This window comes from Syngnathus acus, chromosome 16, assembly GCF_901709675.1.
Source record: "Syngnathus acus chromosome 16, fSynAcu1.2, whole genome shotgun sequence".
NCBI classification, from domain to species: domain Eukaryota; kingdom Metazoa; phylum Chordata; class Actinopteri; order Syngnathiformes; family Syngnathidae; genus Syngnathus; species Syngnathus acus.
The window spans coordinates 3,570,913-3,595,899 of record NC_051101.1 but is presented as its reverse complement, the minus strand read 5'-3'; the positions used below and the strand labels follow the sequence as shown (position 1 = coordinate 3,595,899).

Sequence of the window (24,987 nt, the reverse complement as noted above, 5' to 3'; positions counted from 1 at the left end):
TTTGTAGCTTTCCATTGGCGGATCTCCTGGACTGGGCCCGAATTTTAACTTCTGATTGGTGTTCGGACAGGAAGCGCGGCTGTGGGGCTGAAGCCCGACGCTTTGCCCTTACTTCTCTCTCTACTTTATTCCCAAGCAGGACGTGTGTGTGTGGTGAATGTGCGGCTCCACTGGGCTTGAACGGTGCGATGATAAAAGACGCCTCTGCGGTAGGCTACACACCTATCCCAGAGCCAAATAGCCAAGAAACATCCTGAGGCCGTTCCTCCGTATCCCCGTAAGCGTTTGGAGCGTAACCTGAAGGTAAGAGCCTTGCGCTGGAGTGTAATTCAAGCTTTTGAAAAGGAGCCGGTGTGAGAGCCTTGAACGCCTCATATTTGCGTCTTGTAGCCGGCTAACGCTAGTTGAAGGTGGCGTAAGAATGAACGTTGGTGGTGAGGCGTTCACGGGGCTTTTTACCTTTGTTAAAACAAAGACGTGCCTCGAAATGGCTTTTTTCAAAGGGGGAGCCACCGGCTGACTATGACCAGTGCATTACGCATTGCAACCGTTGGGACTGGTGGCCAAGTGATGCGCTATTAACGTTCATAACGAGAGAATGAGGGGGGGGGGGGAATTAATTGTACTGCTGAATGTCATCTTGGCTTCCTCATGTCAGTTGGGAAAATGGCCTTGCTCATCCTTGTAATCGATCTCCGAGGTGTGGTTTTGAGTGGGGGACATTTTCGAGGGTCCCCCAGCACCACTGCAGAGGTGTGCTGTCCGTCTGTCCGTGTAATAATTGCTTCATTACAACCTCTTTTTTTAACCTTGGTGCTAAAATGCCTCATCATGCACCTGAAAGCCAAGAAGAGAAAGGCGTGTCCGTCTCCAATCCCTTACCAATTAAAATTTAATTCCCGTCTTTCTTTCATTGACTATCTAGGATTGAAAATAAATAAATCATTTTAGTTTAATCCAGAAGACTCCATAAGTGAAGTGTCAGCCAAAAAGATGTCACGTGGTCAATTAAATTGCTTTTACTTTTCACACCTAATTGATTCCTTCTTCCCTTCCTTGATTCCTTTCTACCCTTATGACCTAGCTTGTTTTTTGTTTGCCATCCTTCCTTCCTTCCTTCCTTCCTTCCTTCCTTCCTTCCTTCCTTCCTTCCTTCCTTCCTTCCTTCCTTCCTTCCTTCCGTCCCTTTCCTTCCTTCCTTCCTTCCTTCCTTCCTTCCTTCCTTCCTTCCTTCCGCTCTTTGCTTCCTACAATGGGATTTGAATCCAGACCTACAACTGTGAGACAGATGTTCTAACAACGCAACAATTACTTTTGATTTCCTTTCTATCTGGAAAAAGAAATAAAAATCATGCCCCCCCCATTGTGGGTGACCTCACAGTTTAGCTTGTTGTCATCAAGCTGCAGCGTTCAGGATGTTGCTATGGAGGGAAGCTATTGGCTTTTCTGTGCGCGTGTGTGTGCGTGCGCGTCCCTGAGACTGTGCAATTGTGTCTGTGTAGGAACAGGACTAACAAGACGGAATTGTGTACAAATGAGTCCACATTGCCCACACTCACCGGGCTCACAAGAGGTTGCACATAACAAAGTGTTTATGATGTCAACTTTATGGAAATGAATGCATTCCATCTCATGATTTCCATTGTTGAGACACTTTTGATGCAAAACCGACCAGGCTGATCATCCGTTACCATGAAATGCAGTAATCCATACCACAAAAAAAAAAAACACTGATCTTAAATGTACAAAAAGTGGTAGTACTGGTAAAAAAACAAAAATGTCAGTTCAGGGAAAACCTGTCTTGTAGTTGTAATATTACCAAAATTCCTTAGCAGTCATTGCTCAGTCTTGTACCTAATATTCTCCCAGATAAGATGCCTTCATATAAGAATTTTAAGAAGAATATTTTTTAAAACACACCTTTTCAAACCAACCCCAAGTTATTTCATTGCCAGTGTCAGACTGGCTGGCTTGGGTGGTGGTGGCTCAATTGTCTATTCCACACCCTGTCTTATTGTAACAGGTATGGTGGTGACAGGGTTGCAAACTCTCTGCCCTGTCATCAACAAACATTGCAAGAGAGAAAAAAAAAAAAAAAAATGAAGCTTGAGTACGACGCACGGCAGGAATCAGGCCTGATGACATACCTGCCATGGTTCAGAGACACCTAATAGTTCACACAAACACACACACTGTAAGGCGGTTCCATAGTCTGCATTTCTAATCAGCACGCACGGCTAATCAGCGAAAAGTATGCATTCTCGCGGTCGCTCGCTCAACAAAATGTAGGACTTTGCGCACACATCACAAGTAGCTCATTTGAATATGAGCGACTCTGCGGACTAAGGTTGCCGCGCATAACATGACATTTGAAAGTCTCATGACTGTACACAAAGCACGTCATCATAGAACATCAACAAAGTAACTGAATAATCATAGGCGTCCTCGCATTTATCTTGTTTTTTTTTTGGAACATCTCAGGGCTCAATGAAGTACAGCGGTACCTCGATTTAGGAGCGGCCTGACTTCGGAGTTTTTTGAGGTACAGCCTGTAAACGAGTCTTGCATGATCATTTGGAAGTGTTAGGTAAATCTAAACGTAAAGAACTACAAATTAAACCTAAGCACGTTACGGGTCTGCTAGCTTAACAATGCAAAATAGCATAGACAGCATTGATTAAAATAAAATGTATATAAGCGAGGGTTCCCAAGAAAATAGGTAAATTTGTACTGTATGTTTTTGGCAAAAAAAAATCTTGATTTTTTAACTAATAATGAAAAAAATCCGATTTAATTGGTCGATGTTAGCCCTCTTCAAATCAACAAAAATGTGTGAATTTTTCTTACTGTGCCTATTTTTGCATTTGTCTTTTTTAAGTCAAACCACAAATGTTCTTCCTCTACTTCATATCCGTTTTGTATTTTAAGCGTTAAAGGACCTTAAAAGAAGTTATCTCATAAATTATATTTTATTTAATTAGCCGATTAATCGTTTATCACAATTGTATTCATGGGGAACTTTATTGACTAATGATGGTTTCAAGCGTTGTCAATCCTGGTGGCCTCATTGGGCCGTTTTCGAGTGAGCGGTTCTCACGGAACCGCGACATTGTCAGAACACATCTCCAATCCTCCGCGCTCGTTTCACGCTCGCCACTTTGCGCCGTCGTCTCATCTTTCACAGAATCACGATCCAGAACGCTTTTGTGCTTTTTGCTTCCACAGCGCGAGCCTGCTCATAAAAGTAATGATGAAGTCGATTTTTATTTGCTTTATAGCCTTTAGAGCGTCTCTGCTATGCAACTTTTCCCCTTCAGACTTTGCGTGCGTGCGTCCGTCCGTCCTCCTCAACTGTCATGTCACTTCACTCAGCCTTTTCCTCCATCCATGTCTTCTCCTTGATTTGTTCTGTCTTCCAATTAGGCCATCACTGGTCCGTGCTCACATCGCATCAGGCCTGGATGCTTCTGGCCTGCTTCCACCGCACCCTTTGGCTGGCTTAACACTACCATGTCTCAAGTGACACAATTCCCCCAATGTTTTTTTTTTTTGTCCTCCCAAGTGGTGCAAATCAGATATGCGTCCTGGATGTCTGATAAAAATTGCACATGTCGGATATCTAGTGGTGCCTTCACTGAGTTGGCCAGCAGGTTGCTTTTGTAATCATTCTATACATCCATTCATATTCTGTACCGCTTAGTCCCCACGGGGGTCGCAGGTGTGCTAGAGCCTATCCCAGCCGTCATCGGGCCGTAGGCGGGGGACACCCTGACCCGATTGCCAGCCAATCGCAGGGCACACAGAGACAAACAACCATTCGCACTCGCGCTCACACCTAGGGACAATTTGGTGTGCTCAATCGGCCTACCAAGCATGTTTTTGGGATGTGGGAGGAAACCGGAGTGCCCGGAGAAAACCCACGCGGGCCCGGGGAGAACATGCAAACTCCACACAGGGAGGGCCAGAGGTGGAATCGAACCCGCACCCTCCTAACTGTGAGGCGGACGTGCTACCCAGTGCCACACCGAGCCACCTGTAATCATTCCTAATTTTGTTATTTCCTTCTCATATAGACACCAGTACCATGTCCAGGCCACTAGGCGGCGGCCTGAATGATGTCACCCGCTTCCTCACGTCGGGGGTGGCTCCATCTTCCCCCAGCGCCAACGCGCCGGTGTTCTCCGCCGCTGGCCAGGCCGACTGGGCGGCCAAGCGTCTGGTGTGGGTGCCGTCGGAGAAGCATGGCTTCGAGGTGGGTGCTTTTTGTGTGTCAACATCCAAGAAAGGCTAATCAATTAATCGATACACTCAATTGAGTTTTTAGGTCAAGCCGATTAAAGTTTTTTTTCTTAGCGGCTTTCACACTTAGCACATTAAACAGAGAAGCACTAGTGTATCAGATTTGTCACTCAATTGGAATTGGTGTTGGTTTGCACAATGAGCAAAAAAAAAAATAATTCAATGCCAAGTGTGTTCCAAGGCTGTTATAACCAAAGGGCGAAGCGCAATCATCTTGCTCAACATTTGAAACTGAACTGGTGTGTTTCTCCAAAAAACTCGATTTGAATAATGTCATTTGCCTTTTTCTGTAAGTAAAGGGGGTGGAAAAAAAAATCTATTCAAATACAAAATTGTATTTCTGTGGGAACAAAATCTGACACTTTATCTGAATATATGGCCCAGTCCTTCATCCAAGTCGAAAAAATAAACAAGATTTTTATCCTGCCACTTTCCAGTTGGTTATCACAATAATCTCAATTCTCTCTGGTGAAGTTCACCCCAAGCTCCTTCAGGTCAAACAAACAAGTGAGACCGGGCCGAGCAGCAAAGGACGTGTCGGCACTTTGCGCCTCTTGCCACTTTTACAACTATAATTATATTGCACGTGGGCTCCAACTCCAGGCAAAGTGGGATTACAAGAGTTTCACCATCTCAATTAGTTCCACTTTGCATAAATTGCCACACAGGAGTGATGAACGTCATCCCACCTTGTCGGCGGAACGGGTTTTGTCGTAAACTATGAAGAGAACAATGCTCTGCTTTCACGTTTCCCATTGAAAAGACGCTGACTTCATGTTACAGTCACGACAAGAACGACACCGCCGGACGAAAAAAACCCACGTGCATTTTTAATTTGACTTTCGTGTCCTCATGAAAAATGCAGTAGTGCTCTGACAAAAATGCGGTAGTACATTTTTAACATTGCAGACACAAAATTTTAACAATGCGGCAATGAAACTTTGTTTTTAAAAAAATGACTTTGAGGTTATCCAATAATGCAGTTCAAGTATTACAAAAATTATGTAAAATTAGAAAGAAAAATGTAAATTTACTCGAACCAAATCATGTTATGATAATAGTCAAGTTTCGACGTTACAACAGAAAATTGTTATTCACAAAATGAAAAGTCAAAATTTTCAGAAAGATAAATACTAACAGAAAAAAATAATTTACTCAATATGAAAACTCACGTTGATAACATGATACAAAAGGCACACTCGTAGTTTCGCCATGTTGTTAAACAACACCACTTTCCCTTCCTTGTGTGTCAGGAATTCTCTCAATGCTAGCATTAGCCCGCTGAGTCATTCAGTCAAGGCCGCCCAACCCCGACTTCTGTCTGTTACGCTGCAGTTCTGTCACCGTGGCAACACACACAGTTCAAAATTCAGTTATGAAGCGGTTGTCTTTGTATTTGTAATTTTTATTTTTATTTAGTTAATTTTATTTTAGTTTATTTTAGTTTATTTATTTTATTTTTTTTGATAGCTGTGGCGACCCCCTGAAGGGAAAAGCCGAAAGAAGCTACCATTTATTCATCTATCTATCTATCTATCTATCTATCTATCTATCTATCTATCTATCTATCTATCTATCTATCTATCTATCTATCTATCTATCTATCTATCTATCTATCTATCTATCTATCTATCTATCTATCTATCTATCTATCTATCTATCTATCTATCTATCTCTATTTATTTATTTGAGGGGGGACAATGTACATTAATGAACAGTATAAATCAGTATTAAAAACAAATGTAAATATGCCAAATTATAGCTACAAAGCTTGTTTTCATCTGTACCCAGGCCAATGCATAAGAAAAAAACATTATAATAAGAATCTAAAGTAGTCTTTTGGTGTCCCTCCGGACAGTCGGCCAGCATCAAAGAAGAGCGCGGCGACGAGGTGGAGGTGGAGCTGAGCGACAGCCAGAGGCTGCTGACGCTGTCCCGGGAGGAGCTGCAGCGGATGAACCCGCCGCGCTTCAGCAAAGTGGAGGACATGGCCGACCTCACCTGCCTCAACGAAGCCTCCGTGCTGCACAACCTGAGGGAGAGATACTACTCAGGCTTGATCTACGTGAGCCCGTTACACAACACATTGACAAACGTTTTGGGACACGCCTCTCATTGATTATCCAATCAGGGTTGTGACTAGTCTGATGTTTTGAAAGTTAAAATGTTTTTATTTAGGACCGAAAAAAAGAGAATGGGAAAGGGCTGCCCAATGCCATATTCTCTTCAATTATCAGTTTTATAAATCAAATACCGGTAATGATCGAATTCTGCATCTTCAGGATACAAACTTGTTGATGTTATCTTTTCCTGCTGACAAATATTGAGCTGCTCAAGACATTATCATGGCCCCGGCATATAGACTCAAGTACCATGAAGGCAATCAGTTCAGCCGCCAAAGTGCATTAATGGAATGAATGCTGGCTGGGTTAGTCCCAGTGTAGCTGTCAAGCTAAAAAGATCTCCCATCAATCGTGGGACGCATCCGCCCAGTCTCGAGTGATCGATTGAGTGCCTTAATGAAAGATGCCGGACCCATGTGGGTGCTAGATTCCAACCTAAGTAATCATGTAGCCAATGCCGCTGAGACTCCTTTTGTAAACGGCTCCAGAAATAATAGCGCTGCTGTCAGTCGATTCCACAAAAACGTTGATTTGTAATCAGACTTATTTCTGCAGACCTATTCGGGGCTGTTCTGCGTGGTGGTGAACCCCTACAAGAACCTGCCCATCTACACCGAGTCCATCGTGGAGATGTACCGGGGCAAAAAGCGCCACGAGATGCCGCCGCACATTTACGCCATATCTGAGGCGGCCTATCGCAGCATGCTGCAAGGTACTTAACGCCGCTATCTTCGACAAGCCGAGCGATCGGCCGGCATCTGCTATCAGCTGGGCTCGACTGGAATGCGGCGTGAAAATTGGCTGCGTGATCTTTGGTCGCGCAGCCACACCGTGGGTGTGGTGTGTCCCTGTCACTTATCGTTCTTATCAAAAGTGAATATAAATTGGCAGAGATTGTAGTTTTCCCTGAAAGCAAGCGACAAGGAGTGGCATTGGGAGTCACTCGTCACATAAGGCGCGTTATTACGGAATGCTGCTTGTTCGGAACAGGAATTGATACTCGGAATTTTTGTTTGAAAGAAGTAAACACAGCAAAGGTTCTCGCACTTGGACTTAAGCAGGGAAGTAGTTCGGAGACAACACCTATGCAAAAAAAGTACAGACTCAAAGCAAAAGTGATACAAGTCCCGTTTTGATAAATTAGCACAATGTACTTAGTGTTAGCTTAATCCTGATTAAAAAAAAAAAGTCTAATGCCATAGGCGGGCTAACAAATAGCGTCTGTTTTCCCTTAAAAGCACTTTAATTGATTTTGATCACAGTGTGTTGACACGAGTAGACAGACAATATAACAAAATTCACATATATTCTTTATCGTCTGCCAAAAATGACTCATCCTTAGTGCATCTGTGAAGGACAGACAGTTTAAAATCCTACTGTACACAAATACTGAAAGAAAGGATTTCTCATTTGTTATTCCCACCTCTACAACAAAAGAAAAAAAAAAGTAAGAGCAGGTGGATTGAGCTATCGCTTTGCCCCAGGGTATCTTCTAGCAATAACAGGACGGGCAGATCAGATTCTGGGTCTATGTGCCTGCCACCACCCTCTGGCTTGGCTGCAGGCGTGTTACTGCGGCGACAGAACCAGTAGGACCAGTATGAATTCTTCTGCACTCCAGCACATGAGAAATGCTCGAAGGGAAAAAAAAAAAGCGCTTACGAGTAGCCCGGCTCCAAAAAAAAAAATGTCCGGCCGAAGGCTGCCAGGAGGAGAAAGTGTGCCCGGGACCGCTTTTGTGGCTCTAATTAAGCATGCAGAGGGGAGAACGCGTAGTGGAGGAAGTCAATGTAACAAAGCCCGGACAGTCAAGAGGTGGCGGCAATTAAATACGCAGTCCTCAGTTAGCTGACTTTGATTTACAGTGGCACCTCGGCATAATCCGTCGTGTGTCAAATTCATGCTTGATGAAATGTCATGAATCTTTTCTAGCCACTTAAACACCACCAATTTTTTTTTTTTTGTTACATGGTATATTTTGTCAAAAGGTGCATAAAAAAGAAAACAATCACGTGCTGTACATTCATTCTGTCAACCTTTGCTTTTTAACTAAGCTTGAATGTTTTTTTGTGTTTTTCCATAGACCGAGAGGATCAGTCAATCCTGTGCACGTGAGTAGCCTTTAGCTGCCGCTAAGTTTGTTTTGCCTTCAAGGGAAGTGTCACGTGTGTGTCCATGTCAGGCATTAGTGTCAGTCATTTTCAGGTAAAATGGGATCATTTCTTCTCTTCCAGTCCTTCCCGACTTGTCTATTTATGCAAGACCACCAAAAAGTTTTGTCACAAAAGAAAAATCATGCCTTAATTGACAAGAGTTTGTGTTCTGTGCTTTCCAGTTTGTGTTTGTAACGTGTTTGAAGGGTGATGAAATGTTGATGTTGTGTTTCAGGGGCGAGTCGGGCGCCGGCAAAACGGAAAACACAAAGAAAGTCATTCAGTATCTGGCTCATGTGGCGTCCTCTCACAAGGGCGTCACTCCAAGGAGCAAAGATGCTTTGCAGGTACGACGCGGTTTTGGCCACCGTTTTTGCGGATACGTCAAGGCTAGCGAATAGCGTCACGCTAGGCGATAACGCTTACGACGGCGTTTCTTTTTCCTCTCTTTGAAATACGAGCAGGCGTTAATTCACTCGCTGCCTATCTGTCATGCTTTGAAAGTGACACGTTGGCTCGCTTACTTATTCCCGCCTGCGTCTTCCTTCCTGCTCCTCTTTCCCTCTTCTCTGTCCTCCCCCCCGTCGCATGCTCAGATGGACGGCTCTCGCTCCTTAACCAGGGGCACCACGTTGGTCAACAAGGTGAGTGGCCTCCTCAAGGCTGTCCCACTCCTTTCCGACTTTCTTCTAATCAGCCGTCAATCGTAACGTCCGACTCATTCCTGTCGTGTTTGCACGTAACAACCGAGACCTTTGCTTTCCGTTTCTTATAATTTCAATGTGTCTCTTTTTGTCCCATTTCTTTCTCCCATCCATGTGTTCACCTGCCCACTCCACCCATCACTCAACCTTTCTGCACAATTCCTCAGATTATGCAATATGTGAGTATGCACAAATTTACGGAGGGAGAGGGGCATGTCGAGATTCTTGAAATTCAAGAATCATGTTCAATGCCTGTACAAGATTCTTGAAATTCAAGAATCATGTTCAGTGCCTGTATAAATGTCATTGACTGCTGATGTCAAGGTAAGTAGTGTAGGCATGGCGGCGTGTCTGATGGATGGCTCCTTAATAAAAGCTTTCTAACACGCCCAACTTGAGCTGATTGCCTTTGCACGCCCACTGCATGGCAGCAGACGAGAGAGCGAGCCCAATATGAGTCGAAGCTGCCCCCGTTTGCCCTCCAGCCGTCCCCTCATGACGGCTCAATTGTTCTGACAAGTGTTGAGAACCATTGTTTAGTGTGTGAGAGTTGTGCGCAGGCGCGTGGTGGCTATTTAAAGCCGTCCTTTTTTGTCACTGCTTGAGAGATGACTCACGGATATTTTTAAATCCTTAGATCCATTGGTACCGCAAAAAAACGATTACTATGAAAATATTCACTTGTGCGTGAAGTTAATCTGATTTGTGTGTGTGTGTAGGGCGAGCTAGAGCGACAGCTGCTACAGGCCAACCCCATACTGGAGGCCTTCGGCAACGCCAAAACTACCAAGAATGACAATTCCTCAAGATTTGTAAGACCTTGGATTTTGTTGTTTTATGTTAATTTTTAGTTGTATTTAATCATTTGTATTTTTGTCTTCAGGGTAAATTCATTCGGATTAATTTTGACGTGGCGGGATATATTGTCGGCGCCAACATTGAGACCTGTATCCTTCTCACGCAAAGAGAGCCTCGGTCGCTGTTGGGTGGAACGGATTAATGACATTTCGATTCATTTCAATGGGGAAAAATTATTTGACATACTCAAGGTCAAGACTGATTTACTGCTCGAATTTCTTTTTGTGTCAAAGAGGCTGCTGTTGTCGCTCTTTCCTTCTTCCTTCCCCGCTTACATGATATCAGCGTGTGAACATCCTTGACCCGTAAACTCAAAAGACCTCCTGGAAAAGTCCCGGGCCACCCGTCAGGCCAAAGATGAGCGGACATTCCACATCTTTTACCAGATGTTGCACGGCGCTTCTGAGACTATGAAATGTGAGGAGAAAATTATCGACTCCTTCTGTTTTACTTATTAGGCGCATAAAAGAGAAAACGTCACATTTGATTTTTTTTTTTTTGGGTCCACAGCGGACCTGCTCTTAGGAACTGCAGACGAGTACCGCTTTCTCAGCGGGGGTACCATCTCGGTTCCCGGTCAGAGTGATGGGGAGAACTTCACCCAGACTATGGACTCCATGGCCATAATGGGCTTCAACCCAGAGGAGCTGTTGTGTAAGTGGAGGTCAAAGCAAGGCTTTTTTTTTTTTTTTACCCTCTGAAACCTGAACGTGGAAATTGTCCTCTCAGCCATGCTGAAGGTGATCTCCGCCGTGCTCCAGTTTGGGAACATTTCCTTCACAAAGGAGAAGAACCACGATCAGGCGTCCATGCCCGACAACACGGCGGCTCAGAAACTCTGCCACCTGCTGGGCATCAACGTGATGGAGTTCACCCGGGCCATCCTCACACCCAGGATCAAAGTGGGTCGGGAGTACGTGCAGAAGGCCCAGACCAAAGAACAGGTAACAATCGTCCCACCGTGACAAATAGACGGTCGGCTCAGCGTTCACTCAAACACCCCAAAGCGGTGATGGACATCGATCTCTTTGCGAGTGAGTTCAGCCGTTGTTTTTCCTCCAGGCTGACTTTGCCGTGGAGGCCCTGGCCAAGGCGACGTACGAGCGCCTCTTCAGGTGGCTGGTGCACAGAATCAACCGAGCTCTGGACCGCAGGCAGAGACAGGGAGCCTCCTTCATCGGCATCCTGGACATTGCCGGGTTTGAGATCTTCCTGGTGCGTTTTTATCGAGATTAGAATATAAACCGGTCTAGCGCAAGTCAAAAAAAATGGATTCTGTTTTTGTACTGCACAATGTTTTTTTTATTTTCATCATAACATGAATTTCTCGTCTCCTTGCAGCTGAACTCTTTCGAGCAGCTGTGCATCAACTACACCAACGAGAAGCTGCAGCAGCTCTTCAACCACACCATGTTCGTCCTAGAGCAGGAGGAGTACCAGCGGGAGGGCATCGAGTGGAATTTCATCGACTTTGGCCTCGATTTGCAGCCCTGCATCGATCTCATTGAAAGACCGGTACGGTCGCTATTTCATATATTAAAAAGTCTATTTGGCATCACATGACCGCCCCCCCACCCCTCCCGGTCTAGGCCCAGCCACCCGGCGTTCTGGCCCTCTTGGATGAAGAGTGTTGGTTCCCTCGAGCGACGGACCAGTCATTCGTGGAAAAGGTGACCAGCCAGCAAGGCACCCATCCCAAATTCTTCAAAGCCAAGCAGCCACGCGGCGAAGCTGACTTCTCCATCATCCACTATGCTGGAAAGGTGCCCATCAACTTCACAAGAAGGAAACAGCAGAAGGTGCAAAATCTTTCAAAACAAAATTCTGGATTTCACACCGTCAGGTTGACTACAAAGCCAACGACTGGTTGGTCAAGAACATGGATCCTCTCAACGACAACGTGGCGTCTCTCCTCCACCAGTCGTCCGACCATTTTGTCTCCGAGTTGTGGAAGGAGGGTGAGACTGACGCCTCCTTGTCATACGTTCCAACTATTTGGCAGCCTTTCTCCTCAAAGCCCTCAAATCAAATTAACGAAACTCCACTAACTTATTTTCTCTCCTTTTTTTTTCTTTTCTTGCAATCATCACGCTTTCATCCATCCGTCTCTCTTCCGTCACGTTCTCTGCTGCGTTTACGCAACCTTTTTTCTCTCTCCTCTCTCGTCCTTTCCCTCATTTTACTTTCCCGCATCCCACCTCAGATATTCAAACTCTACCTCGTGTCTACTTCTTTGACTCCTACACCACATTGCAGGCAAATGGCTCCGACAGTAGGTTCCTCCGCTCCAACGTGTGTGTCCTGCACGAACCGCTCCTTCCTACTCAAGATTGTCTTGTCTGCCCGCTGTCAATACAGTGAAACCCTCGTTTGTTTATTTCTACCCACCTAGTGAAAATCTGAAACAAACCGGCCTTGCCCCGCCCACCAAAATGATCAAACAAACCATAACATAACAAAAGTCTTAGCTTAATGCTAACATAGGATGTGAAAGGCCGTAGACTGGCTGCTGGAAATTAGCAACAAGCCTCCTCTTGATTTTTATTATGCTGCCTTAATAATTTCCTTTATAGCGTGGGTTCACTGTATTGTATTTTTATTTTTTTTTAGTTCTGCTTTCAGTAGATGTGCCCGTGTGCTGTATCGTTTCCCATTTATAGTGAAGCAGCTCACCAGAGTTCAGTAGTTGAATAGTGTGACCTGTGTGAAGATGGCAGCCGCATGCTCACTGTCGTAGACGCCAAAGCGACATTCAGGATCGCACCTCACCATATCAACTTGGAGTTGCATAACCAAAGAAGGCAGCAATGTGATCCTGAATGAGATGCAAAATATTGCCTTACATTATGCTCATGACATTGTAAAAGAAAAAAAGTTGACTTTAAAATTGTAGCACGTTTACAAATTATTTGTAAAGCAATATCCTGCATCTCTAATTTGGAATTCAGTATACCGTATTTGCTCGAATAGTGTTTGACGCCGTGCCGCGCCGCAATTCATCGCTGGGTGTGCCTCCTTAAACAGACACTTTCCTTTCCAATCAGTAAAAAAAACATAATTATCTCACTTCATGAACACTCTCGTTAAATATTTATTGCTCATGCCGTTTAAGCGTTCATTACATTCCTTGTGTTCTTTAAAAGAGGACTTTTGGTGATGTGATAACAGCTTCCTTAACGACGACAAGCGATCTTCTAACAGACTCTTGTCATGTAATTGTTCCCCGGTGTTGTGTCTGTTTATGTTCTTTATTTTATTTCTTTTTATGAATGCATTTTGCTGTCGACTCGAGGCACACTTGACAGTATTTTTACGACTATTGCCGTTTAGTATGATTTCAATCTGGCTTCCTAAAAGATGAAAAAAATAAGTACAAATGATATTTGCACAAATACGGTATGTCCATCTATCTGATTTCATGCTGTGCGCAGAAGCTTTTGTAGCACTTTTTAGCTGATGACCATCATGTCCTCACGCTTCTCCCACGTTGTGTCCAGTGGACCGCATCATCGGTCTGGACCAGGTATCGTCATCGAACGAGAGTAGCGGGCAAGTCGCGTTTGGCGCAGCGGGACTGAAGACCAAGAAGGGAATGTTCAGGACCGTGGGCCAGCTGTACAAAGAGTCGCTGTCCAAACTGATGACCACGCTGAAGAACACCAACCCCAACTTCCTCCGCTGCATCATTCCCAACCACGAGAAGAGGGTGAGAGCTTTTTGCATCCGACTTCATTTTATCAAGGTTCTGATCTCGTCTTTGTCTTTAGGCCGGCAAGCTGGCGCCACACTTAGTTCTGGACCAACTCCGATGCAACGGCGTCCTGGAAGGGATTCGTATCTGCCGACAAGGCTTCCCCAACCGCATCCCCTTCCAGGAGTTCAGACAGAGGTGAGTTGCTGTCTCTCATACTCGTGCCACTCAACGCTAGCTTAAGCGCGCACTAAGTGAAATGTGTCCCGCAGATATGAGATTCTGACTCCTAACGCTATTCCTCGCACCTTCATGGATGGAAAACAGGCGTCAGAACTCATGGTGAGTCCTTTTTCACCAGCGCCGGTTGTCACACAGAACGGAAACATGATGCAGATTTTTATCTCTTAATGTCATTGCTCAGATCAAAGCCTTGGAGCTGGATCCCAACCTGTTCCGGGTGGGCCAAAGCAAAGTGTTCTTCAGAGCCGGCGTGCTGGCGCACCTGGAGGAGGAGCGAGACTTGAAAATCACAGACACCATCATACGCTTCCAGAGTGCAGCGAGAGGCTTCCTTGCACGCAAGTAAGCACAACGAGCAACCGCTGTGAAATCCAAAAAGCTCTTAAAGCCACACGGATATTTGAACGATGTCCAAAAAGCTCTTCAAGCCACACGGGTATTTGAACTTGCCCACAATCCTCGCCAGTGACGTGTGGAGCAGAACATCCCTGACAGGAATTTGGCGAGACGCCTTTGGAATTCTGCGAATGGCATGAATAATGGCGCACGCGGCGGCGGGCTCATTAGAAACTGGAAATGTCGGTTCATTCACATTGCCAGTCAGCTGTAAGAATGTGAGAAGAAGCCACTGCGTTGTTTTTTTGTTTTTTTTAAATACAAATTGACAGCATTTGATCAGAGCTTCCATTGCAGCTTTGCATACGTCCAATTTCATTGTTTTATTTCTTTTCTTTTCTCATACTGTTCAATAGTGTGCATTCAAATACATTGCTATACATTAGAAATGTGTTTAATAGCAGCCACAGACCAATAATGACAAACAAATAGAATGCTTTCCATCTGCCCGTTGCTAAAAGGTGTTTTTGTGTCGTCTCGCTCTCCTCTCAGAGCCTTCACGAAGAAGCAGCAGCAGCTGAGCGCTCTGAGGGTGATGCAGAGGAACTGTCATGCTTATCTCATACTCAAGAACTGGCAGTGGTGGCGACTTTTCACAAAGGTGCGACGATCTACTATTCATTTTAATAAACATGTCAGGCAAAAAGATCTCCTTACCTGGCTCTTGATTTGTGCTGGGCAGGTGAAACCGCTGCTGCAGGTGACCCGGCAAGATGAGGAGATCCAGATCAGAGAATCAGAGCTGCTAAAAGCCAAGGAAAGACTGGTCCGAGTGGAGCAAGACTTCACCGACCTGGACAAGAAACACTCAGTGGTGAGCAAACGTGCACTCGGTTTGCTGTTTTCGTCTCCTCGCAAAAGTCGCTCACCGACGACCATCGCCCGTCTTCTTCATCCGTTAGCTGTTGGAGGAGAAAGCGGTGCTGGCCGACCAGTTGCAGGCCGAGGCGGAGCTGTTCGCCGAAGCCGAGGAGATGCGCTCCAGGCTGGCCAGTCGCAAGCAGGAGCTGGAGGACGTGCTGACCGAGCTGGAGAGCCGTTTGGAGGAGGAGGAGGAGAGGGGCGTGCAGATGCTTAACGAGAAGAAGAAAATGCAGCAGAATATTCAGGTGTGGAATGTCGCCGTTTTCTCACCTATTGTTGGGTTTGCAAGAGAGCATCATTCCAACATTGTCCTTGTAGGACCTTGACGATCAACTAGAAGAGGAGGAGGCTGCTAGACAGCGCCTCTTGCTGGAGAAGGTCTCCTTAGAAACCAAAGTCAAAAGTATGGAGAATGACCTTCTGAGCGCAGTGGAGCAGAGAGATCGCCTCATCAAGGTTGGTATCGTGCGGACGGCTGTCTCGGCCCTCGCGATAGTTTTGCCCACGCTGTCAACCGCCTGGTATCGAGCAGGAGAAGAAGCAGCTGGAGGAACGCCTGAGCGAGGTGACCGACCACCTCACCGAGGAGGAGGAGAAGAGCAAAAGTCTGAACAAACTCAAGAACAAACAGGAGGCCGTCATCGCCGACCTAGAAGGTGGTGGAAATATCAAATCGATCATGGAATTTCTGTGTGTGGCTTTCTGTATCTAAATGCGTGCGTGTGGTTCAGACCGACTGAAGCGTGAGGAGCAGGCGCGCTTGGAGCAGGAAAAGTGGAAGAGGAGGATGGAGACGGAGGCAATAGAGGCGCAAGAGCAGCTGTCTGACCTGGGCCTCATCTCTGGCGAGCTGAAGGGCAGTCTGACCCAGAAGGACAAAGAAATCACCTCCCTGCAGAGCCGGTGCGCTAAACACACATACAAAAACTCAAAAGGAGATTCTCTGTCACTGAATTGCTTTTTTGTGGGGGAAAAGGTTGGAGGAGGAGGGCGCCCGCCGCTCTGAGGCCCAGCGCTCGCTGAGGGAAGCCATGTCACAGGTGTCGGAGCTGAAGGAGGAAGTGGAGAACGAGCGAGGCATGAGAGAGCGGGCAGAGAAACAGAGGCGGGACCTCAGCGAGGAGCTGGAGGCTTTGAGGACCGAGCTGGAGGACACCCTGGACACCACCGCCGCCCAGCAGGAGCTCCGGTAGGACCCAGTGATTGTTCCGATTTTTTTTTTTTTTTTTTTAGATCAAGATTTCATCCCTGTTAGAGTGGTGCTCACTCTAACTTATCTTGCAAGAACCACACGGGAGAGAGTATGCCCTTTTTAAGCATTCGTCGCTGTGCGTACAGCGATGATCGAATGAGGTCTGGCGTCTTGCAAGAGCATTTTTATTAATAAGAAACAGGGTGGGGGTGAGAGTGGACTGGATGGAGTTGAAGCCCTTGACGTCTAGTCAAAGCATAGCAGGGGGTGTTTTACGACGTTGTGTCAAGCTAGGTTATTTATTCCAGGTTACATTCCAACATAAGCATAAAACTAATCTAGCTAGGTTATTTATTACAGGTTACATTCCAACATAATCGTACGACCAAGATAATCTGGAAAACCCTGACAATCCCCCACTCCGTACAGGTCTCGTCGGGAAGTTGAGTTAAACGACCTCCAGCGCTGTGTGGAAGATGAGACGCGCCGCCACGAGGTCCAGCTGTCTGAGCTCCGGGTCAAACACAGCGGCGCCATAGACAATCTGCAGGAGCAGCTGGACAACAGCAAGAGGGTGAGAAGAAATGAAAGACCATCTGAAATTATTTTTGAAATTGTGACCCCCACCCACATTGGAATTAGCGAGTTGTTTCACGCTTCACCTCAACCTCCGTGCTCTGGTTCAGGCGCGTCAGTCGTTGGAGAAGGCCAAGCTGGTGCTGGAGGAAGAGAAGCAGAGTTTGAGTGCAGAGCTGAAGACCCTCCAGGCCAACCGCACGGAGAGCGACCGAGGTCGTAAGCGAGCCGAAAGTCAGCTGCAGGAGCTCACCATGCGCCTCACTCAGGCCGAGCAAGAGAAGGAGGAAAAAGAGGAGCGCATACACAAGTTTCAGGTGGGAGGGACAGAGTTGACGCATACGTTCGAGTCGCTTCCAAGTCGGTCACGTTTTCACTCCTTCTGTCTTCTTCCAGAATGAAATTGAGAATCTCTCCAGCAATCTGTCATCCTTTGACAGCAAATCCCTCCGTTTGTCCAAAGAAGTCGCCAGCCTGGAGAGCCAGCTTCATGACGCACAGGTAGCATCCATGCACAATTTTTTGTGAAGGAAATTCCTCCCCGCCAATCTTTTGCTCTCCACCCTTCAGGAAATCTTGCAGGAGGAGACCCGCCAGAAGTTGGCTCTGGCTACTCGGGTGCGAGCGCTGGAAGATGAGAGGCAGGGACTGATGGAGAGAGTGGAGGAGGAAGAGGAGAAGTCCAGGGAGCTGACTCGGCAGTTTCAGACTCAGACACAGCAGGTAGGCCTTACCCACATGACCCCGACCCCCTTCCATTGAGATGGAGTTGGAAAGCTATTTCCTTTTCTAACTCGCTTCCGCCGCGACTCGGCCAGCTGTCGGAGGTGCGCAAGCAGTCGGAGGAGGTGAACACGGCGGTGGAGAGCGGCGAAGAGACCCGCAGGAAGCTCCAGCGAGAGCTGGACGCCGCCATCCAGAGAGAGAAACAGCGAGAGGAGGAGAGGGACCGCGTGGAGAGGCAGCGGGAGCGCCTCAGGGAAGAGATTGAGGACATGACGGTGGCCCTGCAGCGGGAGAGGCAGAACTGCACGGCTCTGGAGAAGAGGCAGAAGAAGTTCGACCAGGTGGGAGCCGGCCCCTCAAAATTCTCACGCGATTGCCTCGACCGCTCCGAATCGTCAACCGTTCCGCTTCTCCCACAGTGTCTGGCCGAGGAGAAGGCAGTGGGCACGCGTCTGGCAGAGGAGAAGGACCGAGCGGAAGCTGATAGTCGAGACAAGGAGACGCGCTACCTTGCCTTGTCCAGAGCTCTTCAGGTACTTGATCGACCACCAAACTCGGACTACGGTGAAGCTCTGTTGATCGAGGGAGCGCGTTACACACTCAAAACACCCTTCCAACCTTAACTGAGCTACATCGTGATGTCCTTCTCAATCAATGTGTGTAGGAAGCCCAGGACCAGAGGGACGAGCTGGAGAGGTCCAACAAGCAGCTTCGCCTGGAAATGGAGCAACTCGTCAACCAGCAGGATGACGTGGGAAAGAACGTAAGACTTGAATTTCTGTCTTAGTTTTCTGTCTGGAGTCTTGGGCCGGCGTGTCACCTCGTCCGCGCGTCCAGGTCCACGAGCTGGAGAGGACCCGCAGGGCCCTGGAGACTGAAGCCGAGAGCCTCCGCACGCAGACGCAGGATCTCGAGGAGGAGCTGACGGAGGCGGAGAACTCCAGGCTGAGGCTGGAGGTCACCCTGCAGGCACTCAAGGCTCAGTTTGAGAGGGAAATCAGCAGCAGTGAAGAGAAAGGCGAGGAGAAGAGGAGAGCCCTCAGCAAGCAGGTAGAGATGGCGAGCGAGCATGAGGAAGATGTTCAAGATATGTATTTCTTTTTTTTAACATTTGCACTTTCCTTATGATGATGCCAGGTGCGGGAGCTGGAGCTCCAGCTGGAGGAGGAGCGCAGTCAGCGCTCCCAGGCCGTGCTGACCAAAAAGCAGCTGGAAGCGGAGCTGCAGGATTCCGAGGCTCAGGTGGAGACGTCCAGCCGCAGCAAGGAGGAGGCCGTCAAGCATCTGCGGAAGCTGCAGGTACGAAGTGCAAACGCACCAAGCCAACGTGCAGGCTCTGAGAAAACGTCTGCGCCTTTTTGTCTCAGAGTCAACTCAAGGAGGCGCTTCGAGAGCTGGATGAGGCCAAGATCACGCGGGATGAGGTCATCGCGCAGTCCAAAGACAACGACAAGAAAATCCAAACACTGGAGGCTGAAGTGCTGCAGCTCACTGAGGTTTGTGCCATCATGATCAAAAACTGGGTTAATTTTTTTGCCCATCGGGTTGTTGGAGCACAGTTGCTACAGCTGAACATTTCAATGAATTCAAGTCAACCTTGCAGTGTGGAGAAATAAAATACTGCTTCTTTTGTGCATACAGGAGCTGGCCGTATCTGACCGGCAGAGACGACAAGCTCAGCAGGAGAGAGACGAAATGGCCGACGACATGGTCAACAACAGCTCCGGAAAGTCAGTGCAGCCGTGCGCTCCCGAATTGCTCCCGGTCAGGTCGATGCTGTTTGCTTGTGTCATCTGACACATGGTTTTTTTGCCGCTTGTTCAGGACGGCGCTTTTGGAAGAGAAGCGCCGCTTGGAAATGCGAGTCAGCCAGCTGGAGGAGGAGCTGGAGGAGGAGCAGACCAATGCTGAGCTCCTCTCAGAGAGACAAAGAAAGATGCAGTTGCAGGTGCAGTAGATCGCTAGATGCTGGATAGCTTAGTGGCAATCCAATTGATTTTTGTTTTTATGGGTCAATTTAGGTGGAGACGCTGACAGTGCAGCTGCAGGGTGAGAGGACCCTGGCCCAGAAGGCGGAGGCGGCGCGGGAGCAGCTGGAGCGGCACAACAAGGACATGAAGACACGGCTGGAGGAACTGGAGGGAACCGTCAGGGGCAAACACCGCCTCAGCGTCGCCGCCCTGGAGGCCAAGATTGAATCCATGGAGGAGCAGCTGGAACAAGAGCGACAGTGAGAACCAAACCACATTTATTTTGGAGGGGGGGTAGCAACAATTAAAGCATCCACAAACCAAAAGTAAATAATTATGAATGAAAATAAAAAAATAAATACGTTTGCTTTTGTCTCTTAGGGAGCGCGCCATTGCCAACAAGCTGGTGAGGAAGACGGAAAAGAAACTGAAGGAGGTCATGATGCAGGCGGAAGACGAGAGGAGGCACGCCGACCAGTACAGAGAGCAGGTAACACCATATTTCAACATTTCATTGGTTTGTGAGTTTCTTAATTGACATCTGTGCGGTGTAGCTGGACAAGTCCATGGTGCGCTTGAGGCAGCTGAAGCGTCAGCTGGAAGAAGTGGAGGAGGAGAACTCGCGCTCCAACGCGCAGAAGAGGAAGCTGCAGCGAGAACTGGAAGAGCTGACGGAGAACAGCCAAAGCAGGATGCGCGAGATCACCAGCCTGCGCAACCAGCTCAGGTACGCACCCGCGCAACCGTACTCCCGTTAACAACACCATTTCAGTTGAGCATTGACGTTAACGTTCCCTTTTGCTTTGCTCTTTTTCGTTGCATCCATTTGTCTTCATCTAACACTGTCCATCTGTCCCATCTGTCCACGTCACACCAACACTCAGCGTCCCCGAATGGAGACCAGAGCAGTAGGTCATTGTGTTTTTTGTTGTCTGTCTTTTTGTTTGTTCTCTGTCCATGTCTGTCAATGTCTCACTGTACGCACATTTTTTTAAAAACTGCAGTTAAGATTATTTTCTTGGTGCAGACGTGCTCCATTGCAACTGATGATCCGCGGACGGCGACCTCTGGTGGACGACTACTCGTTGGACAACTCGGATTCCGAAGAGCCGCCCGCCTCGCCAACGCCCTCCCTGGGACTGCCCCGAACCCCCACCCCGTCCTCGGAGCACAGCCTGGACCCGACCCCGCCCACCTTCAACGTCAACAACGTACACCAATGATGTACCCGCACGCACACATGCACACTACACTACTTTATGATTAGTCGATGAATTGCTTTGAATTTTTTTTTTTTTACCTTATAAGGCAACCTTGTAACATTCTAACATTTTAAAAGTTTCACGTTTGAATTGGCGTAGAAAACACTATAGCCATGTGTATCCCTTTCATCAAAGGTGGGCAACCTTTCCTTATCACGGCTCATTGAAATTATGAAGGGAAAGAATATATACTGTACTCCATCAAATAGTGGCCGCTCTTCTAATAAAAGTCTCCCTCAATTAGACTCCTCAAGTTTCCATTGATCACTATACAGTTGCTAACCAAAAGAGCAACAACTATTTATGCACCTTTGAACAACAAACGCACAACAAAAATTCAACACCTCTCTTAGCTCCTGGCCATTCTTTTACTATTTATTTATTATTTAATTGTTTAAGGAATTTTCATATTTGCGATGAGGGCCACATCGGATGCTCTGGTATGCTCCCGTGTGGTTCACCAGCCACAGGTTGCCCACCCCTGATGTTAATATGACAAAAGTTAAAAGGGCTGCTGCAGAACGACAAATTGGACAATCTATTTGCATAAGCCACATATTTGATTAAAAAGTGAATTTGACCTCATTCTTCTCGTGGGGCAAATGTTATGGAATATGTGTTTTCATACGCCGTGTGACTTTTTACAAGCGCCGTTTGCATAACAATTTACAAGCGCCATTTGCATAACGACTGCACTATTTGCTAACATTGCGAGGAAATTAGCCAGACCGACCCGAGAACAAGTAGCTCCCATCAAACATGTTCTATAATTCCGTAGCTAGTCTAATTTATTCATCTAAAACAAGCTATTTGTATTTTTATCATTTATATCAAGCTAAATATGTTAAAGCTTACTTTTACTGTGCAAAAATTACTCTTCAAGATTCACTGGAGAGACATTTTTCTACCATGTCTGTATCTGAAGTAAAAGAACTTTTTTTTTTTTAGACTGAAAAACACGGGTGTCTTGCACAAGGTAGTCTTAATATTTTTTTGTTCATTACATTTGAGCTGTAAATGAAAGCTGTCATATGGATGAGAAAAGGGACTAAATCTAGTAGAATAGAATAGAGGAGATTTACCATCATCAAGCATTGCTTTTGGATGACTTTCCTTGGAGATAATACAAATAATGTAGGTTTAGATACAAATAGAGGCAGCAAGTCGTACAAGTGAAGACTTAAGTAGTTTTTATCAACCTGGCCAATTCCCAACACCTCTTTATGTTCCTTTCCTGGATATTTGGGACACATTTTTATATTTAATACAATATTGGCCTGGATTCTCAAGGCACAAGTGGAGTATGTGTCGTAAATGGGGGGGGTAGCAAAAATGCATGCTTTTGGATATCTTTAACTTGGAATAATATCGCACTGGGCATATGCGATGTGTCTCACTTGTAATGTACATGAAATTTGACAGTCCAATAAATGGGATGGACATGAAATGAAAATTGTGGACTCGCAGTGTAAATCCAGCCTTTGACAAATGTGATGACCTCTTCTGCCACACTAAGCTCAACTGGCTGCTAAACTTGAAGCTAAACGCTAAAGCAGTCTAGTTAGCATTGTGTGGTGGGACCCGAATACGTTCAAATCATAAAATAAAAGCCTGTCTTTTGCGTTAGTCATACTCCAAATAGTACAAACTAGGATTCTTTTTCAAATGACCTCAGGAGAATTTTGTTCCATCGTGACATCTGCGTGCTCCATTTTAAGCTATAGCATAGCGTTAGCTATAAAGAGGTTTCAAGATGTAGGTGTTCAAATGTTTCTGGAATTGTTGTGAATGTTTTTACTGTGGGTAAAGTACTATATACACTGACCCGGGTTTATGTTTACCAATATGAATGTTGCACTGGACCAGTACAGAACAAAGTTTGCGTTTTAATCAGTGTTGACGTGCTCCCAGCCATGCTAGGCTAGCATTAGCCATGATGGGTTCACGAGTCAAAACTACCAGATGACAAAATAAGTGTTTTATGCTAAGTGCTAAGCTAAATTTAGCAACAACAGGCTCTCAATAAATCGCAGCTAAAAGACGGCCAAAGGATCTTGTTTGTCGCCAATTAATGACTTATTAAGGTGGTTTGACTTTCACTATCCAAACACCTGGACCTTACTGTGTCGTACTCCAATGAAAGAGATTCCTAATGTGCTTTTTGTTTTGGCAATATGCAAATGATTTGTATTTTTACAACATTGTGTAATGGCTGCACATTGCACACAAGCGATGGGTAGATTTGTCCACATCAGCCTCTACTGAACATGAACACGAGTGCGTTCACAACCGCAAACGGTGAATGCTTGAAGACAACAAAGCTCTGTTCATCCGTAGCATGCTGATTCTTAAGGTGTTTTTCATCTGTCTCATCTTTGTGGTTTGCTCATGGCTATTGTGCAACTTGAAATATTGCAATTGTTTGTTAATGAAGCTGTATAATACATCTGTCCGGGGTCCACTTTTAATATATGTTGTTGGTTTTCACTTTGGTGCATCGGTGTGCTTTATTTCACGCAACAACAAATAATCTCTGCACATGCACATTTGTTCGTCGGAACATTTAAGTCACTTCAAAATGAATCAGGCTTGAAAATTAACCATTCATATTTTTAGAAATGATTCGCCCAGCATAGAGTATTTTAACCATAATTGCAGGATTTTAAATGACATGCAAAACATTCCACTCTTGATTCTTTTTAATGAATGTGAATTACTTAAAGATTAACAAAGCATTTTACAAGACTTTGTATTGAGCGTAAACATCTTGGTTACAAAGCGTGTTAAAAGATGCACATTCCGGTAATTCGCTATCCATGAGGATGTCGGTGAACATCAGTTGGTCTTCGTGAGGCGGCGTCACGATGTGGCATAGTGAGGCTTCCAGAGGCGGGGCACAAAAAGACTGAGCCACGCCCCCCAATGACATCTTGTGTTGGCAGCTTGACAGCACAGGAAGTGGTTCAGAGTTGACAAAGTCCTCATTTGTGTGGAGATGGCTTATGATTGGTCCGTCGTCGCCGTGGCAACTGCATCCATGATCCCCATCCTTGGTTTCATGGAAGCGACCCGTGTGGCGAGCGGCTTCGTCGTCTGACGAGAACAGATCCAAAATGTCTTCCAAGTCACTCTCGGTTATGTCGACCAAGTTGTTTGCGTCGCCGGGGCTGTCGACAAACATATCCGTAGCGTCAAAGGACAACGGCGATAGAAGTGGCGTGAAGAAGGGAGAGATGGGTGTGGCCTCTTCAGAGTCATCCAAATGGACAATCGCTTCAGCCGTGTCGTGTTTTTTCTGTGTCCCTTTTTCAACTTCCTGTGTGACACTTTGGTCTTTGGTTTTATCTGAATGGTCACATGACTGCTCAGGTGTCAATGACTCCACCTCCTTCAAGTAGAGAGCGGATGCCAGTTGACGATTAGCTGCCTCAATGTCAGCAAACTTCCTGTTGGCATGTGAAAAAACGTCAAAATATCCTAAAACCCTCAAATTGACACCGTGAGCCAATTACTCAGTCGCATCATCCAATCAAGATAAATAGTCCTCATTCATCTACGCACCTCTGTATCATGTTGTGCAGGAAGTGACGGTGGTTGACCTGCCGCTTGGACGGACGGTTCTTGCGGGGCTTCTGGAGAGTCCTCATCATGTGACCCGCCGCCGATGTCACAAATGTGTACAGGTCCCGGCCCCAAGGCGCCCCTCGCTCCGGCCCGGGCTCCAGCGGCACCGACACGGACGCTTGCATGTCTTAAGTGAACATCAGACACAAGAAGACAGCTGTGAAGTGAGATGAAGAGTTCAAAATATTCCCATTGAGACTCTCGTACAGCGATGCAAGCTCAAACTGAATCTATTAATCCATCAAAACTCTAAAAATTCTAAAACTTTGCAAAGGAGAGAAACAATCATCTAAAAATGCAAACCTA

General features: G+C 46.3%; 2 protein-coding genes across 7 annotated transcripts; one reads left to right on the top strand and one right to left on the bottom strand.

Annotated features, from left to right (window-relative positions):
• Positions 1-10: 10 nt before the first annotated feature.
• On the top strand, positions 11-23,544 carry myh14 (myosin, heavy chain 14, non-muscle). Of its 6 annotated transcripts, none has more exons than XM_037272809.1 (45): positions 12-303; positions 4,081-4,252; positions 6,158-6,364; positions 6,978-7,134; positions 8,506-8,533; positions 8,811-8,922; positions 9,172-9,219; positions 9,999-10,091; positions 10,163-10,226; positions 10,456-10,554; positions 10,648-10,791; positions 10,867-11,081; positions 11,200-11,352; positions 11,479-11,652; positions 11,727-11,900; positions 11,981-12,095; positions 12,341-12,409; positions 13,635-13,843; positions 13,905-14,026; positions 14,101-14,170; positions 14,253-14,413; positions 14,960-15,068; positions 15,150-15,281; positions 15,370-15,576; positions 15,650-15,787; positions 15,864-15,987; positions 16,063-16,234; positions 16,308-16,520; positions 16,953-17,097; positions 17,210-17,416; positions 17,496-17,600; positions 17,670-17,822; positions 17,918-18,166; positions 18,245-18,358; positions 18,490-18,588; positions 18,663-18,875; positions 18,963-19,124; positions 19,193-19,321; positions 19,467-19,555; positions 19,650-19,773; positions 19,847-20,055; positions 20,177-20,285; positions 20,350-20,522; positions 20,680-20,703; positions 20,823-23,544. In XM_037272809.1, exons 2-45 carry the CDS (start codon positions 4,085-4,087, stop codon positions 21,016-21,018), a joined length of 6,177 nt encoding a protein of 2,058 aa, XP_037128704.1. In that variant the 5' UTR covers positions 12-303; positions 4,081-4,084; the 3' UTR covers positions 21,019-23,544. The 6 variants fall into 6 exon arrangements, with proteins under 6 accessions (XP_037128705.1, XP_037128704.1, XP_037128706.1 ...); XM_037272811.1 differs by lacking the exon at positions 9,172-9,219 and adding an exon at positions 9,447-9,458 and having other exon boundaries at positions 13-303; XM_037272810.1 differs by lacking the exon at positions 20,680-20,703 and having other exon boundaries at positions 11-303.
• Positions 23,545-23,794: 250 nt separating this feature from the next.
• Positions 23,795-24,806, bottom strand: LOC119135793. The gene is made up of 2 exons (XM_037273671.1): positions 24,619-24,806; positions 23,795-24,503 (listed from the first exon to the last, which is right to left on the bottom strand). Exons 1-2 carry the CDS (start codon positions 24,804-24,806, stop codon positions 23,795-23,797), a joined length of 897 nt encoding a protein of 298 aa, XP_037129566.1.
• Positions 24,807-24,987: the final 181 nt, after the last annotated feature.

Bases quoted from the DNA above. Each gene is read 5' to 3' on its own strand.
- myh14 (XM_037272809.1), top strand. From the start codon at position 4,085: ATGTCCAGGCCACTAGGCGGCGGCCTGAATGATGTCACCCGCTTCCTC. The intron at 9,220-9,998 runs GTGAGTGGCCTC...GTGTGTGTGTAG, and splicing joins GCACCACGTTGGTCAACAAG to GGCGAGCTAGAGCGACAGCT. The intron at 11,082-11,199 runs GTAACAATCGTC...TTTTTCCTCCAG, and splicing joins AGGCCCAGACCAAAGAACAG to GCTGACTTTGCCGTGGAGGC.
- LOC119135793 (XM_037273671.1), bottom strand. From the start codon at position 24,806: ATGCAAGCGTCCGTGTCGGTGCCGCTGGAGCCCGGGCCGGAGCGAGGG. The intron at 24,504-24,618 runs GTGCGTAGATGA...ACATGCCAACAG, and splicing joins CTGCACAACATGATACAGAG to GAAGTTTGCTGACATTGAGG.